We start from the raw sequence: 18,702 nt of genomic DNA, 5'->3' as shown, positions 1-18,702 counted from the left end.
GTTGTGTAAATGACACATAGTTGTTCCTACCAAATAAAGGATATTGTACTTGTAAAAATGAATTGGCCAACCCAAATGAGCTCACTTGTTAAAAATCCCTACGTTGGGGCCCTGTCTTAGAAAATTATTAAAGATATCCCTAGACATTCTTTACTCACTGGTCAGCATCTCTGATTTTTCAGAAGTTTCTTTGACCCAGACTCAGCAACCTAGTAGGATTTCACATAAATTATAAACTGTGAACAGTTTAGTCCATAAACTTAGGCACTCTCAATTAGGTTGTTTCAGGTTCTAAGTTTGCTTGCTTTCTAAGAATGGAATTCTTGTATCTTAGGGTTTGCCTTTAAAGTAAAAATGTGTCCAAGTGATTATTAGACTCCTTTTGCTCTAAACAGAATAAAGCTTTGATGTAGCTGTTTAAATTTACGGGAAATAACTTCTTAAGTAACAGTTGTTCTAGTGGTATTTATTGACAAGTAACCTACATTGGACTATCCATGCCCAACTATTTTCTCCTTTTTACCTAACTTGTTATAGTTGCAAATGAAAGCAAAAGATAATTGGTTTATAGATGTGCTTATTATTTATTGACCCAAAATTTTATGTGGATTGTTTTTAGTTTAAAGTAGTAATTTCAGATAGGGTGAAGATCTGTGCTGTAATCTTTATCATTTTATAGTAACATGAATCATTTTCAAATCCTGAGTTTTCATAGAACCACCAGAAAAGGACTGACCAAACTCAACAACTTTAAAGTACTTATATGATTAATTCATATTTTTAATATACCTGAATTGAAACAATAGTTAATGGTCATAAACCAAGTAAAAAAGTAAATGGCTTCCTTTATCATTTTTTTCTAGTACAACACCTCAGGTATTGAGCCCCACTATTACATCTCCCCCAAATGCACTGCCTCGAAGAAGTTCACGGCTTTTTACTAGTGACAGCTCTACAACCAAGGTAATTTAAAGATTTCTGTATGTCACATTACTTAATGCTTCCCCCACTAAAATTTCTGTTCATTGATGACTCCATCTCTAATAAGTAAATAAAGAGAATATTTAGAATTTAAAAATTATTTTTAATTTGGAGGGCTATCTATAATTTTTGTGAGTTTTCTTGGTCCTTTTGTAAATATTATATAATATTCTTTTGAAAGAACAAAATTTTAGTAATGGACAACAAATCTTTAGGGCTGGGGGAAGGATGTAACTATTAAAGCATAGCACAAAAGCATTTGTTTGTGTGTGGTGATGGAATAGTCCTGTATCCTGATTGTGGTGGTTAAGTACACAAATCCATGTAATAAAATTTCATAGAATTATATGTACACACACACAAGAGTTGATATAAAAACTGATCAAATCCAAATAAGGTCTGTAGTTTATAGTAGTATGCCAATTCTAATTTCCTGAACGTGATGATGTAGTATGATTATGTCAGATATTATTGAGGGAAGAATGAATGGAAATTCTCTATATTTTCTTGGTAACTTCTTATGAATCTTAAAATTATTTCAAAATAAAAAAATTGTTGGAGGGCCTCATTTGTTATGCCTTTGATAAGTTTTCTTGGCCCATTGACAAATATTATGGATGATCTTTAACTTTGACATATTCAGATTAATAGTTTTATGACATCAGTTATAATGCTCTGAGACAATATTATATCTACTTTTCTTATTTTTAAATAATAAATGAGATTGTGATAAACTTTCAAAAGAGAGCAACACCTAATACCGACTCAATCTCTATTAGTTAATGAAATTACGTTCAGAATTATTGCATTTAAAATTAAATAACTGTGAGCTGGCCATGGTGGCACATGCCTGAAGTCCCAGTTACTCGGGTGGCTGAGGCAGGAGGATCGCTTGAGCCTGAGAGTTCAAGGCTGCAGTGAGCTATGATCACACCACTGAACTCCAACCTGGGCAACAGAGCAAGACCATGTCTCTATAAATAAATGATTGAATGACTTTGAAGACCTTTGTTTTTATAAAATTTCTTCTGAAAAAAATATATTTTAATCAAGATCGTACATTTATTTTATACCTAATAATTAAGAAAGAGTTGAGGAGAAGTCTAAAACACAGGGGTGTATGTAACAAATGTGAAATTCTGCCCCCCCCACTTTTACAGGAGAATAGCAAAAAGTTAAAAATGAAGTTTCCACCTAAAATCCCGAATAGAAAAACAAAAAGCAAAACTAATAAAGGAGGAATAACTCAACCTAACATAAATGACAGCCTGGAAATTACAAAATTGGACTCTTCCATCATTTCAGAAGGGAAAATATCCACAATCACACCTCAGATCCAGGCTTTTAATCTACAAAAAGCAGCAGCAGGTCTGTTTTAAATGGTTAATATCTTCTGTGTATTTTATTTTATTGTATGCTTATTTTATGTAAATTTCTTTATGTTCATCACAGTGCCTTCATTGTTTTCTATATAGATATTAGAATTTTTAATGGATTAATTTGTAATTAACCTATCTAGAAAACCAAACTGTTTTATTGTGGGTTTTTTTCCCTTTGTTTACTATATTGTTTTCTCCTAGAAGGTTTGATGAGCCTTCTTCGCGAAATGGGAAAAGGTTATTTAGCTTTGTGTTCATACAACTGCAAAGAAGCTATAAATATTTTGAGCCACCTGCCTTCTCACCACTACAATACTGGTTGGGTACTGTGCCAAATTGGAAGGGCCTATTTTGAGCTTTCAGAGTACATGCAAGTAAGTAAGAAAAATGGTTATATATGCCTTTCTAGAGATAATTTAAATTGAATTAAAATGCCCATGCTCGAGAAGGCTAAATCTAAAAGGTCAATATTTATTATGTAATGTCTATACATTTATTTTCTCAGTGTTTATGATTTATAGATACAATTCTCTCTTGTGTTAAGGGGTGAGTAATTTAAATTCTTTGGGATTTCTTAAGATTTGTAAAGAACCATGTGGAATTCTTTTTTTTTTTTTTTTTTTTTTTGAGACAGAGTCTCACTCTGTTGCCCGGGCTAGAGTGAGTGCCGTGGCGTCAGCCTAGCTCACAGCAACCTCAAACTCCTGGGCTTAAGTGATCCTACCGCCTCAGCCTCCCGAGTAGCTGGGACTACAGGCATGTGCCACCATGCCCGGCTAATTTTTTGTATATATATATTTTAGTTGTCCATATAATTTCTTTCTATTTTTAGTAGAGACGGGGTCTCGCTCTTGTTCAGGCTGGTCTCGAACTCCTGACCTCCAGCGATCCACCCGCCTCGGCCTCCCAGAGTGCTAGGATTACAGGCGTGAGCCACCGCGCCCAGCCCATGTGGAATTCTTGTACCCTACACAGTTGGATCTGAAAATACATATTTACCATGTAATAGATATTTATAATCTAAATTCTTTATATATACAGAGTATTTACTGAGATGAGTTTTTGGCATTTAATATGTTTCATAAACTTGAATGCTGTGAAGAAAATTGTATTTAGCTGAAGACACAAAGTCCTCATTACAAAGCTTTTATTATTTTAATTTTAATTAAATTTCATAATTTATCTATTTATGCCAGAGAAGGAGAGGATGATTAACCTAAAGTCAAAGAAAATTCTAATTTCTAACTTAAATTATCTCCCAGTCTTCCTTCCCAAAACATTTTCTCCTCCTGCCTCTTAAAATTGAAAAAAAAAAAAAAAAAAACTTTAAGAAACCTATATATTAATAAAATATCTCTAATATGGATTATTTAAAGTTGATATAAGGTTACATTTTTGCTCAGTTTACTTTCAGTTCATTTATTCAGTATATATTTCAGTGTTTATTATTTCCTACCTAGACTCTGTAATATAGCTAGCCAGACAATTTCTTGCCTCTAATACAACTAGAAAGACAATTTCTTGCCTTTGTGGAGCTTACTTTATAGTAAGAGACAGATTGTAAGCCAATAAATGTATTAGGACAGGTAGCAATAAGTCATATGAAGAAAAATGACGTATGGTAAAAAGACAGGGATAATGAAGTATGGGCATGTTTTTTTGTTTTGTTTTTTAAGTTTGCTGCTCAGAGAAGGAAGGTTACTCCTCCCTTCACGGACAGTGCGAAGATCTAGGGGGAAAGTGTTCTTCCAGGCAGAGTATATATGGAGAGGATACCTATTCATGTAATTTAGAATGGTACAAAAAAGGGGGTTGTAGACAAAACTCTGTATTCCTTGCTAGAAGACTCATGTTTTGACTGGCATACAGTATTTACACAGGCAAGCAAAAGCTGTTTGGAAAGCCTTTTCAAAATTATTTCAAGTTTATTTATTCACAGGTACTTTAAAAACATGAATTTTATTGTTTCCCCTGGTTATAGAGCAGTGACTCAAATATTTAACTAAACAAAGCTTTTGTTTCAACTTAATTTTACGAGTTTTTCCCCATTTTTCTTTTTGTCTATGCCATAATCACTTTTCAAAGGAAACAACAGATTCTGAAGAATTTGAATCTAAAAGGTACTTGTGTTTGGTTGGTGGTTAGGTTTGTCATCTTGTAATCAATGCTTATTTGAGAAACATATCTTTTTTTAAGAGATTTCAAGGAAGTTACAAATCTGATCATCAAGCTAATTCTAGATGCCATATGGCCATTTCTTGGAATTAAGTACCCGGTTTCAGAAATGCTCTTTTCTTATTTTCTGTCATCTTCATTTTATTAGGAAGAGTCCTGATATTCCCTATTAGTAAACTAAACTTTGAGAATTTTAAACTTACTAAATTGATAAACTAGGAAATTAATTGGTTTTATATAACTAATAAGCTTCAAACTTTGGGGGGAGAAAGGCACATTTCCAGGAGCTGTGAATGTGCTAAGGAAAAAAATTGACCATGCTGGGTGCGGTGGCTCACACCTGTAATCCTAGCACTCTGGGAGGCCGAGACAGGCGAATCATTTGAGCTCAGGAGTTCGAGACTAGCCTGAGCAAGAGGGAGACCCCATCTCTACTAAAAATAGAAAGAAATTAGCTGTACAACTAAAAATATATAGAAAAAATTAGCCAGGCATGGTGACACATGCCTGTAGTCCCAGCTACTCGGGAGGCTGAGGCAGAAGGATTGCTTGAGCCCAGGAGTTTGAGGTTGCTGTGAGCTATTCTGACACCACGGCACTCTAGTCCAGGCAACAGAGTGAGACTCTGTCTCAAAAAAAAAAAAAAAATTTTGACCAGATGTCTGAGGAGAGACCCTAAAGTCAACGAGAGAGTGCTGCCAAGGAAAGGGTAATTAGTAGATGAGGACTGCAATTCCTAACAGGTGCAGCATTGGCGAGTTTGCTCAGAGCTCAACATAACATAGGGTTGGTAGCCATTTTAACCTGTTTCTTCCCTGAAGTTTTCAACACAACCTCTCAATAGAAGTAAGTCAGTGCAAAAAATAGGTTTTGTGTCATAGAAATCATTCTTCTATCATCTTTCCTGAGAGAGTTATTCTGAAAGCCATTATTAAAACTTGGAAATGTTTTTGGTTTTTTTTTGAGAAGAAAATATCAGACTTGTCTTTTAAATTGTAACTTTGTTTAGATTTCTCTTCTTTTTGGTAGAAACTTAAATTTTCTTTTCAGAGTTCATGTTCTTACCATGGCTTGTGTATAAAAACTACATTAAAGGTTAATATGATTACATTAATATCTGACCTGTCGTGGAACATTTCTCAGTTTGTCCTGTGTTGTTTATTAGTTTGCATAAAAACCATAATACAAGGCAGCATTTAGCACCTGTGAAGACAATGACCAGTGCTTTCACTGTAAATGTTTCCCCTTACTAGTTTTTGTATTTCAGGCTGAAAGAATATTCTCAGAGGTTAGGAGGATTGAGAATTACAGAGTTGAAGGCATGGAGATCTACTCTACAACACTTTGGCATCTTCAAAAAGATGTTGCTCTTTCAGTTCTGTCAAAAGACTTAACAGACATGGATAAAAATTCTCCAGAGGTATGTTAACCAAAACACTTTGCTTACGTAGTTACCTTTTGATCACCCTTAACAAATGGAGATGAATCAAATAGTTCAAATACTATTTAGCATCACCCACATTTATTTCTCTTTTTTCTCTCTATCTAGGCAGAAGAAGAGAAAGTCTTAGAATGTAGATTCATAATTAGATGCAGATTCATAATTAGAAAAATCACAAAGCAGACATTTCATTTAGGATTAATCAAGATTTGACTGCATTAAAGTTGCTGTTGTCACAAAGATTAGAGTTCACTGAGCAGAAGTTAGATAGATTGAAGAAATTGCTAATTTTAAATTAAAATAAATTAGTACCATCATTTTTAAGACATAGGCACAATTAATTTACATGCTCCAATCTTGTAAAAATTGTATTTCAGTGCATCTCAAAAATATTTAATGATACTTTTGTAAACTATTTAAGATACTATTTAAGCTTAGAATTAAATACAGTCAATTCCCATTATTCACAGTAATTTGTAGTCACGTCATCAGTGAGTTAGTGATATTTAACCATTACTTCTAGGATAAATATGTACATGCATACATCAAGATTATAGGTTATAATCTTGAATCCTAAAAACAACTCATCCTGGTAGATTCTATTTTCTTTATTTTACAAAAGAAAAAATGAGGTCCAAAAGTGTTAAGGTGGCTTGCTTAAGGCAACCCTACAAATGGATGCCAGCTGAGGGATTCAAACTCTCTCCAGCTGTTCCCAGAACCGGAACTTCTTGCCCTGCACTGAACTGCCCCTCTGTCCTTTGGTCGTCTCTATGTGAAAGCTGAAACAAGAAGGCAGAGAGTCACTTTGACCTCAAATGAGAAATGCCTGTTGGACAACTCAAAGGTTGAGTCCACCAGTGACTGTGAAAGTGCTACAAGTATCAATTTTGGAGTTTACAAATAAATTTTAGCAAGCAGGCATTTTCACAAATACGGAATCCTGGCTGGCCGCAGGGCTCACACCTGTAATCCTAGCCCTCTGGGAGTTCAAGGCAGCAGGATTGCTTGAGCTCAGGAGTTCAAACCAGCCTAAGCAAAGGCGGGACCCCATCTCTACTAAAAATAGAAAAATTAGCCTGGTGTCGTGGCCTGAAACTGTAGTCCCAGCTACCTGGGAGACTGAGGCAGGAGTATCACTTGAGCCGAGATGTTTGGGGTTGCATTGAGCTGTGGTGACACCATTGCACTCCATCCAGGGCAACAAAGCAAGAATCTGTCTCAAAACAAAACAAAACATAACCAAAAAAATGGAATCCATGAATAATTAGGATCAACTGTTCATCTACTAGAACTCTCCAGTTTTTGTCTTTCTGTTCTAAGTGGGATCTAAGTCTTGATTTTGTTTTATTAGAAAAAATAAAATTTTAATTGTATATTTGTTTTTTGTTCCAATTTTTTTAAGGCCTGGTGTGCTGCAGGGAACTGTTTCAGTCTGCAACGGGAACATGATATTGCAATTAAATTCTTCCAGAGAGCTATCCAGGTTGATCCAAATTATGCTTATGCCTATACTCTATTAGGGCATGAGTTTGTGTTAACTGAAGAATTAGACAAAGCATTAGCTTGTTTTCGAAACGCTATCAGAGTCAATCCTAGGCATTATAATGCATGGTAAGTGCTAATGAAATGCAAAGACAAAGTCTCACTGATGGAGCTGGTGCTCAGTAATTTTTCTTTTAGATATCTCTTTATTGTCATGAATTTGGATACTAATACTTAAGGAGGGTATAATACATACTAGTCAATAACTTTCAACCAAAGCATTTTCCTGTGAAATGTGTATCTTTAACCAACTCTTAAATTAATTAATGATAATAGAATACCAGATCCTTATAATTTCAGCCTTTTCTTCTACCAAACTTTTGCAAATCCTCTAGTTGGTTTTATTACTTGATTTATTACTTTTTCTTAGAACACTGAAATGGTGATTAAGATTAAAAGTGGGAAAGTGGAGAGGGATAGTATACTTCACTTATTGGATAATAGAAAACTAACATTGAAAAAAATCCACTAGTTGTTGCTCTTTGTAGTGTTACAGTTTGTTGATTTATTAAGAATTCAGTTTATTAAATAGTATCTCCATTTTAGTTTTTTGTACTTGTGCATAGACAAAATAAGAAGTTACTACCTGGTTCATATTATTATCAAATGAATAAGATATGAAAAAAATTGTCCCTATTTCTGCCTCAACACCATATTTGTTGCTGGCATTTATTGTATATTTCTCTGAACTGACTTACATAGTTTAAATATTAAGAAGTATAATTCTGAAATCATAACTCTATGGTAGTTTTTGTGTCAGACATGGTTATCTTTTGTGTTAATCATTATGGCAGTTGAGCAGTTGAGTTTATTCTGTTTGTCACTAAATCTGATGTGTTTTAATGAATTATATCTCATTTCTAAATAATTACATTGCCTGGAAGATGTAAAAAAAAAAAATGCTAGCTTTTACTGACATGAAATAATAAAGCTTGCTACTATTGCCTTCTCTTCAGATAGTTGTAAGTTCTCTGTAATAGTTTAAGAACTCAGGTCTTCATAAGCTGTTTGTTATTTTTAAATGTGTAGTGTCTGTTCTGTTTTGTAGTAGTTGTATTTTAAAAAAACGTTATCAAAAATTGTGTTAAAAGGAGGATTATTCAGACTGGCAAGCTTTTACTGGGAGGAATTTAAATACTGAGTTGTTTAGGTAATTCTAAATACTAAGCAAATTTATTATGCTAACCCCAAAGTAAATAGCTCATCCTTTGTTATCTCCTCCTCCTCCATCATTAGCAGAGTTTTTCATCTTTTCTTCACCTATAATACCATTATAAACAAAACCACTCAAAACAGATACTATTGTTTTTTCTTATTCATTTGGTGCTTATTCCCCATCATTTATCATCTAATTATGGACAAGAGAGGTCTCCTTAATGTAAACCATCTACATTATATTCATTTGATGTTTCGAAAATTCAAGAGGAATACCTGTGTATCAACCTCATAGACTAGATAGCCTTTTTTTCCCCCAATGCTATCCTTCAGAAATGAGATATAACCTTTAAACATGATGATTTTGAGGACTACAAACATGGGAGCATGTTTTTGATAACAGTAAGTGGGGGGAAGGAAAGCTGAACATGACACTGTATGCTACAATTATAATGATATAAAATGCATTTGGACAAAGAATATGGAAATAACATTGTTAGAAGTTCAGGCTTTAGAATCATGAAGGAAGGATCTGGTTAGAATCCTTATTACCTATATAACTTTAAGCAAGTTATTTAACTTCCCTAAGACTCAGTTTCCTTATTTGATAATGAGGATGTTAACAATACTTCCCTCCTCCTTGATTCTTCCTAGAATTCAACAAGATAATTTAGCAAAGTTCTTGGTATACACATAATAACCACTCTAGCTATTAAATCTAAATTGTAGTGATAGGTTTAAGGGTGTGGTTTCTTTTTTCCTCATCATAGTTTTATTTGACTGATTTGAGTTACTGTTTTTACTTGTAAGAGTGACTCTTCTAAAATGCTTTAATGATTTTTATCATGATTGATCCTTTTTGTCTTCCCTCTAAGACCACCAGATATTTTCACTGTTTTATTAAAATGCCAAGTTCCATAAATATCCTTTTACTAGTTAAACTAAATTAGCAACCAAAAGTTCATATCCTTAAAATTATACCTTGTTTTATACTTTTAGGTATGGTTTAGGAATGATTTATTACAAGCAAGAAAAATTCAGCCTTGCAGAAATGCATTTCCAGAAAGCACTTGATATCAACCCTCAAAGTTCAGTTTTACTTTGCCACATTGGAGTAGTAAGTAGCTTTCTAAACATTATTACTCATTTAATCTCCCTTTTGAAATATGTTTGTTATTGACTTAATTGCTGTAAATTGGGGCTTTTTGCTATTGTCAAAACAGTATGGAGTCTTTTACAGCCAAAAATAACACCTTTTTGGCTTGGCATAAAAAAATATCATGGGAGTGCCCTTAATCCTTGGGCAAGTCACTTAATTTTTCTGAACTTCCATATCATGAATGAAAAGTAACACCAACTTGCCTACCCCATAGTGTTGTTACATGACTCAAATGTGCTACTTCTTATTTTCTATAGCCCTTTTCCATATGTTAATATTTAGCTCCTAAAATGAAGTAGGTAATATTTTAAGATGAATGATTCCCTGTATTGAAGCCTCTGAGTGTTAATAGGTTATGTCATAACTAATCAAAATTCTTAGTGTATATATATATATATTTTTTTTTTTTTTTTTGAGACAGAGTCTCACTCTGTTGCCCAGGCTAGAGTGAGTGCCGTGGCGTCAGCCTAGCTCACAGCAACCTCAAATTCCTGAGCTCAAGGGATCCTCCTGCCTCAGCCTCCTGAGTAGCTGGGACTACAGGCATGCACCACCATGCCCGGCTAATTTTTTCTATATATATTTTTAGCTGTCCATGTAATTTCTTTCTATTTTTAGTAGAGATGGGGTCTCGCTCTTGCTCAGGCTCTTCTCGAACTCCTGAGCTCAAACGATCCGCCCACCTCGGCCTCCCAGAGTGCTAGGATTACAGGCGTGAGCCACAGCGCCCGGCCTAAAATTCTTAGTATATTTTTTTATTTCATTTTTCCCTCCTCTACTCTGAAAGAAAAAAATTCTTAGTATGTATGTGCTGCCGAAGCGAGCACATAATTAAAATTCTTACAAGGCAATGTGAATTGCCATTTTCATATTTACATTTTTTCAAATGTATCTGATAATAAATTGTACTTTAATAGGAGAAAAGATATGTATATTTATTTGCTTTTTAGAATTTCATTTGTTTCTTTGTAAGTATGGTACCTTAAGTTTTTTCTGTTTTGGGTTTTTTTGTTGTGTTTTTAATGAGGCTAGTCTGAATTGAGATTAAGTTCTTGTTCTTACCCTCACCTCTCTCTCCTGTTCCCTCTTCCCCTCCTCCACCTATTTTTCTCTCTCTCAGCAAGTCTGGCTTTTGTGGGGATACAAGATGAAAAAATTCTGTTAGTTTGAAATGTCACTATTTTGAGGGGGAAAGAATTCTAGTTCTTTATCAACTAAACTGAAATTGGCCGTGATAATTTTCTTAGAAATTTACATGATAACTTCTTTTATAGTTAGACACTATGTAAAAAATATAGAGAAAATATATCTACTTAAAATTATTTTGTCATTACTTATTTAAAATAAGCAAATAAAACTTGAATAACTCTTGACACCTTTTAGTAAAGTTGGACTTTTTTAAAAGTAGGTGTTCTTGTAAAGTTGTTGTGGAACAGGTCATTCTAAAATTTTGAGTGGATTATTTAAAGACATTTTCAGATACGATAGTATACTTTTCTCTTTTAGGGAACTAATATTTAAGGTCTAAATCCTGTGGGCAGAATATTTGACCACATATAGTAATAACTTTCTGCAAAGATCATAGTATAGATGAATTTAGCAACCAGATGTTGGTAGTACCTGTTCTCACATTCTTGTGACAATATTGTTAAAATTCCACAGCCACATCTATTCACCCCACTTGATTTTTAACATATAATATGTCTAAGAAGGAACATACCAGAATATGAATGTATACACATGAACGAATAGTGAGGCTTCTTACTTTTTTTAATCTTTTAAATATTCAGTTACTTAAAATACCTTAAATTATTTGCTTCCTGGGATTAGAGATCAATGATTTATGATTTTGTAAAGCAGAAGAGGCTGAGCACAGTGGCTGTAATCCCAATACTTTGGGAGGCCGAGGTGGGAGGGTCACTTGAGGCCAGGAGTTCGAGACCAGTCTAGGCAACATAGTGAGACCTTGTCTCTACAAAAAATTTAAAAATTAGCTAGACATGATGGCACAGGCCTGTAGTTCCAGCTCCTCAGGAAGCTGAGCCAGGAGGATCGCTTGATCCCAAGAGTTCGGGGTTACAGTGAGCTGTGATCACACCACTGCACTACAGGCTGGATCTAGATGACAGAGACAGACTCTGTCTCATTTAAAAAAAAAAAAAAAAAATGGCAGAAGAATCATTTTTCACATAAATTCCTACAATAGGTGAAAGTATAATTGTTCTGAATGAAACAGGGTTGATAAACAGGGATTCTTTGAACATAGTTTTGAAAAGTCTAATATTTGGAAGACCATACTCAACCTGTTGAAATGTGAATATTATCTGGCTAAATAATACAGGTTTTTCTTGTGATAATAATATAAAGTTTTGCTTGCCTTTTAGACTTAAAGGTAACCAAATACTGCTCTAAAGATAGAATCGTGATTATCATCATGGATGTGTAACAGTGGATTGGGAGCCAGAGGACCTAGATTTTGATCCCAGAGCAAGTTATTTAGAAATCTCTGGGCTAGGTGTGGTGGCTCACGCCTGTAATCATAGCACTCTGGGAAGCCAAGGCAGGAAGATTGCTTGAGCTCAGGAGTTCGAGACCCTGTCTCTACTAAAAATAGAAAAATTAGCCAGGCATCATGGCACACACCTGTAGTCCCAGCTACTCCTACTTGGAAGGCTGAGGCAGGAGGATCACTGAAGCCCAGGAGTTTGAGGTTGCATTGAGCTATGATGATGCCACTGCACTCTACCCGGGGCAACAGAGCGAGACTCTGTCGTGAAGAAAAAAAAATCTCTGGACTTGAGTATTCTCATCTTTAAAGTGAAGTAGTTGAAGTAGAATTGGAGGAGATTTTAGAATAATCTTTAATTATTTGGTAATCAATTACTGAATCCACTTTAACTCAGTGGACAATCTACTTAGACCATACAACTTTATCTCTAATAGTTTTGTTATCTTTATATTGGTTTTCAGTCACATTATTGGTTTTCAACCTGTCTTCATAAATACCAAGAGGAAACATCAACATGATCTTTATTTCTTATAGGTTCAGCATGCACTAAAAAAATCTGAGAAGGCTTTGGATACCCTAAACAGAGCCATTGTTATTGATCCCAAGAATCCTCTATGCAAATTTCACAGAGCCTCAGTTTTATTTGCAAATGAAAAATATAAGGTAAGATATATATCTTTAGGGTTTTCAGCGTTATTTTGCTTAAGTTGTCCCTTTAGTAAACTAAAAGTTATTTAAAGTTTGCCAACCTGAGAAAACTGATTGAATATAAATTAAATAAAAAATTATTTATACTTTAACTTTGATATGAAGCAGTTCATCTATCTAGTTTTAAAAAACTGTTAATTTCATTGTCTTTTGTGATTTTATTCCTCATGAAATGCTCATAGAAAGGATTGGTGTGTGGATATTTAGGAATATGTGGTTATTCCTTATAAAGATTCCATATATAGAAAGTTTTTTCAACAGGGAATTATCTTAAAGGTAAGACCTAAACCATCCTCTTAGGACCAAAATAAACAAACAGATGACAAATGAATATGTGTGCATTATTCAGCAAATATTTATTGAGTACTTACTATGTGTCCAGCACTAAGAATATAGTGGTGAGTAAAGCAATCATATTTCCTGCCTTTGAAGAGCTTACCATCTAGTACCCCTCTAGAGGGAGAATAGATATTAACCAAATAATCATAAAATAATAGATGTTGAGTACATAAAGGGAAAGTATAGTGAGTTATGAGAGCTTAGAACAAGGACACTAGATCTATTCTAATGTGTCTCTCTCTTTACTTCTTACTCTGTTTTTCAAATTATGGATCCTAGCCAGGTACAGTGGCTCATGCCAGTAATCACAGCTACTTGGGAGGCTGAGGCTGGGGGATTGCTTGAGGCCAGGGGTTTGACACCAGCCTGGGCAACATAGCAAGACCTCATCTCTAAGAAAATAAAGGTCTTTTAATTAGCTGGCTGTGGTGGCATGTGCCTGTAGTCCTAGCTACTCAGGAGGCTAAGGTGGGAGGATTGCTTTTGCCCAGGAATTAGAGGCTGCAATGATTGCACCACTTCTCTACATCCTGGGTGACAGAGTGAGATCTTGTCTCTTAAAAAAAAAATTATCTATATTAACATGTAATATGTTTATTGTTACTTTCAAATTAATGGATAAATATTTTTAAAACTTCTCTCTTTTAATTTCTGATATAGTAAGTATTGATAGCTATAACCCACATTAACAAAAACTCTTGGCTGGGCACAGTGGCTCACACCTGTAATCCTAGCACTCTGGGAGGCCGAGACAGAAGGATTACTCGAGATCAAGAGTTTGAGACCAGCCTGAGCAAGAGTGAGACCCTGTCCCTACTAAAAATAGAAAGAAATTAGCTGGACAACTAAAAATATATGTAGAAAAAATTAGCCTGGCATGGTGGCTCATGCCTGTAGTCCCAGCTACTCGGGAGGCTGAGGCAGGAGGATTGCTTGAGCCCAGGAGTTTGAGGTTGCTGTGAGCTAGGCTGATGCCATGGCGCTCTAGCTTGGGCAATAGAGTAAGACTCTGTCTCAAAAAAAAAACAAAATCTCTTTGAGTTCCTTAATAAACTTAAAGAATATGAAGATATCCTAAGACTAAAAAGTGTGATAACTACTGCTTTTAATGTATTAAAATCAATCTCAGTCCCCTTCATTTTGATAGAGGCTTCATGAGTACTTAGTAATGTTTGACAGTTGTGACTCAGTGATCTTAAGTAACTGATATCCATGACCAGAGATCTTTCATTTGGTACTCTATTCCATATTAATATATTCTATATTATTTAACATATTAATTAATATTAATATATTCTATATTATTTAACACTATGAAACGAAAGAGGTACAGCCTACCTCATAAAATTATCATTTGTTATAAATCTTCCATTCCCCGCCAAGCAGATCTGATGATTCTCAGACACTTTGGGCCGTCAGCTCCTTTGAGTTTATTTCTCTTGGGTTGCCAGCAATTAGGAAGAAGGTGAGGTGTTAAGGATACACCAAATTGGCCCCTTACATACTTGCCTAAAAAGCATAGCCTGTCAAAACGTGTGTGTGTGTGTGTGTGTGTGTGTTACCTTCACTCTTCTTTTTTTTTTTTTTTTTTTTTTTTGAGACAGAGTCTCACTCTGTTGCCCAGGCTAGAGTGAGTGCCGTGGCGTTAGCCTAGCTCACAGCAACCTCAAACTCCTGAGCTCAAGCGATCCTCCTGTCTCAGCCTCCCGAGTAGCTGGGACTACAGGCATGCACCACCATGCCCGGCTAATTTTTTCTATATATATATTTTTAGCTGTCCATATAATTTCTTTCTATTTTTAGTAGAGATGGGGTCTCGCTCTTGCTCAGGCTGGTCTCGAACTCCTGAGCTCAAACGATCCACCCACCTCGGCCTCCCAGAGTGCTAGGATTACAGGCGTGAGCCACCGCGCCCGGCCCACTCTTCTTTTTTATACTCATTTTTATTACAGAAATTTTCAAATATCACTATAGTTGGTAGTATAATATTATAATTAATTCCTGTTTACTTACCACCTAGCTATTTTCCATACTCCTTATTACAAGAAGATTTTAAATAAACTGTATTCATTCTCCTAGAATGCCAATAAAAAATTTATGAAATCTAAGAAATCATATTTGGTCGTAGGTTAAGGGGGAAGAAATGTATTAAATTTTTTTTAAATTTTTATTTTTTCTAAGAGACAGAGTCTTGCTATGTTGCACAGCCTGGCTTCAAACTCCTGGATTCAAACATCCTTCTTCCTCAGCCTCCCAAGTAACTGGGACTACAGGAGTGTACTACTGCACCCAGCTCTTATTCTTTATATACTTTCTAGAGAAATAAAACTAAGGTTTTACACCAATAAAGAAAAAAATTAGGCCGGGCACAGTGGGGCTCACACCTGTAGTCCTAGCACTCTGGGAGGCCGAGGCAGGAGGATCACTTGAGCTCAGGAGTTCGAGACCAGCCTGAGCAAGAGTGAGACCCCATCTCTACTAAAAATAGAAAGAAATTAGCTGGACAACTAAAAATATATATAGAAAAAATTAGCCAGGCATGGTGGTACATGCCTGTAGTCCCAGCTACTCTAGAGGCTGAGGCAGGAGGATCGCTTGAGCCCAGGAGTTTGAGGTTGCTGTGAGCCAGGCTGATGCCACTGCACTGTATCCCGGGTGACAGAGTAAGACTCTTTCTCAAGAAAACCAAAAAAAGTTGCCTTGTGTTATCTAAATTCTGTAATCCTCTGATACCTTTACTAGCCCACCATTTTTTATTACTGCTTTACTTTTTATATCTTTGGGTTTTTTTTTCTTTTTATGAAAGAAATATGTTATAAAAAATTTAAAGAAGATAAAAATATAAAAAATAAAAGTTGAATGCCTCATAAGCTTACCCTCCAGGGAAGAGTACTATTAACAGCTCAGCATGTACTCCTCCAGATCTTTTCCTCATTATTTGTATTTTTGAATTGTTTCTAACAAAGTAGAAAAGCAGAATAATGTGGTAGGCAGAATAATAGGCTGTCAAGGATAGCCATGCTCTGATCCCCAGTACCTGAATATGTTACCTTACATGACAAGAGAGATTTTGTAGATGTGATTAAGAATCTGAACCTTGAGATAGGGAGAGTAGCTTTATTGTCCACGTGGGCCCAATCTAATCACATGAATCCTTAAAAGGGTAAAGTATTTCCCAGCTGTAGCAAGAACCATCATGAAAAGAACTCAACAAACCATTGTTGGCTTTGAAGACGGAGCAAGGGGGCTACAGGTCAAGGAATTCTGGTAGCCTGTAGTCTCTAGGAAAGACAGGGAAACAGATTCCCTCCAGCCATGAAAGGAAGGCAGCCATGAAAACACCTTGATTTTAGCTCAGCAAGACTCAGGTTGAACTTGAAGATAATAAATATATTTTGTTTTTAAGACACCAAATTTGTGGTGATTTGTTATGGTAGCAATAGGAAACGAATGGAACTATACATAAGTGTTCTACAGCTTGCTTTTTTCACTTAATACTCTCCTGTTAATATATATTTGATATTTATCTTTTTTTAAAACCTAACTTACATTGGATTTTGTTTTACTACAAAGAAGTAAAAAGAAGAAAACAAAAAGTAGATAACCTCTATGGACATTAAAGGGAAATAAAGTATAATGTTCATAATATTAGAAAATTCAAAAAGTAGAGAAAGCTACCAAATGAAGAATAGAAGCCCTCTCATCCCATCATCAGTCATCCCCTTCCCAAAGGCAAACCATTCTTACCTTGTTTGAGGGCATAGATATAATTATTTATGCCAGAAAAAAAAATGCATATACTCACATAGATGTATTTATAAAATATTTATACGTATACTATACAGTTAGGTATAGTTGCATTCATTTCCTATTGCTGCTATAACAAATTACCACAAATTTGATGTCTTAAAACAACATAAATTTATTATCTTGAAATTCAACATGAGTCTTACTGAGCTAAAATCAAGGTGTTTTCATGGCTGCCTTCCTTTCTGGAGGGAATCTGTTTCCCTGTCTTTCCCATAGTCTACAGGCTGCCAGAATTCCTTGACCTGTAGCCCACTTCCTCCGTCTTCAAAGCCAACAGTGCTTTGTCAGGTCATGTATCTTTGTGTGTGCAGTATACATATTTTGACACGAGGAATAATACTGTACATGCTGTTTGGTATCTTGGTTTTGCCTTTTTTATTTTTAATATACAATTGAGCAGCTACAGAGGATAGACCATAATTCATTTAACTAGGCCGCAATTAGACACTTTGATTGTTTCTAGTGTTTTACAATAACAAGTAATATGTTGGGTTCAATGTTCTTATAAAGATGACTTAGTGAACTTTTTTCTTTTTAAAGTATATCCCTGGGACAAATTCCTAGTAGTGGGATTGTGCAATCAGTGGTTACATGTAGTTTTTAATTTAATAGATAATGCTAAATTGTCCTTACTAATACTTTGGATCAATTTACTTCCACTTCAGTGATGAGAATAGCTATTTCCTCCCACTCATGCTAACTTTATGTAACACCAAATTATTTTTGTCCAGGTGAAAAATAGGGCAGCATTTCATTTGGGGGGCCAGTTTTGTTTTTAATGCTTATCTTTCTCCTTTAACTACAAATCTAATTCTTTCTCTTGTATTTCCTCTCAATTTCCCCAACCCTTTAGCAAAAGATTACTAGACAGTTTGACTCAGTTCAGAGGGTTAAATTTAATTTCATTAGTTAAAATTAGGTCGGTTATGTTCAGAGATTAGTGCTTGTATCAAGGAGGTCAGACAGAACCGCACTTATTTTGTTCTGCAACTTAGTTTTCAAAGCACTTTCACAGACTTCCACACACAATGTGATGAAGTTACTGTTTTAAATAAAATGATGATAAAAGCAAGGGTTGTCACCCCCTGCATATTTCACAAAGAAATAAGGGTGTAGGTGGGAGAGTGTGTGTGTGTGTGTGTGTGTGTGTGTGTACATTCTGTGTATGCTGGTGAGTGCCTGCCATTTCTTAGTTCCTATTGTTGTAGTTTTCATGCATTTTGTTTTTACAAGAAGAACTAATGCAATGAGGAAGCATATTGATTAAGATCTAGTTTGATTTTGAGAAATCTAATAAATAAAAACACTTGCTTAGTCAAAACTTTGCTGCTCTAAGGTTTTTCTTTGCCTTTTTCAGTTGGCTTTACAAGAACTTGAAGAATTGAAACAAATCGTTCCCAAAGAATCCCTCGTTTACTTCTTAATAGGAAAGGTAAAGACTGGGGCCATGGTCCTAAACTGTGACTTTCATAGCAAATGTTAACTTTCATATTTTATAAGA

General features: G+C 35.1%; 1 protein-coding gene across 4 annotated transcripts in view; it reads left to right on the top strand.

Moving 5' to 3' along the window:
* CDC27 (cell division cycle 27) overlaps nt 1-18,702 on the top strand; it is a 62,653-nt gene that overhangs the window by 38,563 nt on the left and 5,388 nt on the right. For 2 of the 4 annotated variants that reach the window (XM_069482749.1, XM_069482746.1), the window contains exons 10-17: nt 864-963; nt 2,142-2,349; nt 2,565-2,734; nt 5,803-5,955; nt 7,382-7,590; nt 9,676-9,793; nt 12,879-13,007; nt 18,559-18,633. In XM_069482749.1, the coding sequence (XP_069338850.1) occupies nt 864-963; nt 2,142-2,349; nt 2,565-2,734; nt 5,803-5,955; nt 7,382-7,590; nt 9,676-9,793; nt 12,879-13,007; nt 18,559-18,633 (1,162 nt within the window). Of the gene's footprint in view, nt 1-863; nt 964-2,141; nt 2,350-2,561; nt 2,735-5,802; nt 5,956-7,381; nt 7,591-9,675; nt 9,794-12,878; nt 13,008-18,558; nt 18,634-18,702 lie in introns of all 4 variants that reach the window. The other 2 variants (XM_069482748.1, XM_069482745.1) reach the window with 1 other exon arrangement.

The sequence above is a fragment of the Eulemur rufifrons genome, chromosome 9 (genome assembly GCF_041146395.1).
Source record: "Eulemur rufifrons isolate Redbay chromosome 9, OSU_ERuf_1, whole genome shotgun sequence".
Classification (NCBI taxonomy): domain Eukaryota; kingdom Metazoa; phylum Chordata; class Mammalia; order Primates; family Lemuridae; genus Eulemur; species Eulemur rufifrons.
This window is presented reverse-complemented; position numbering and strand designations above follow the sequence as displayed.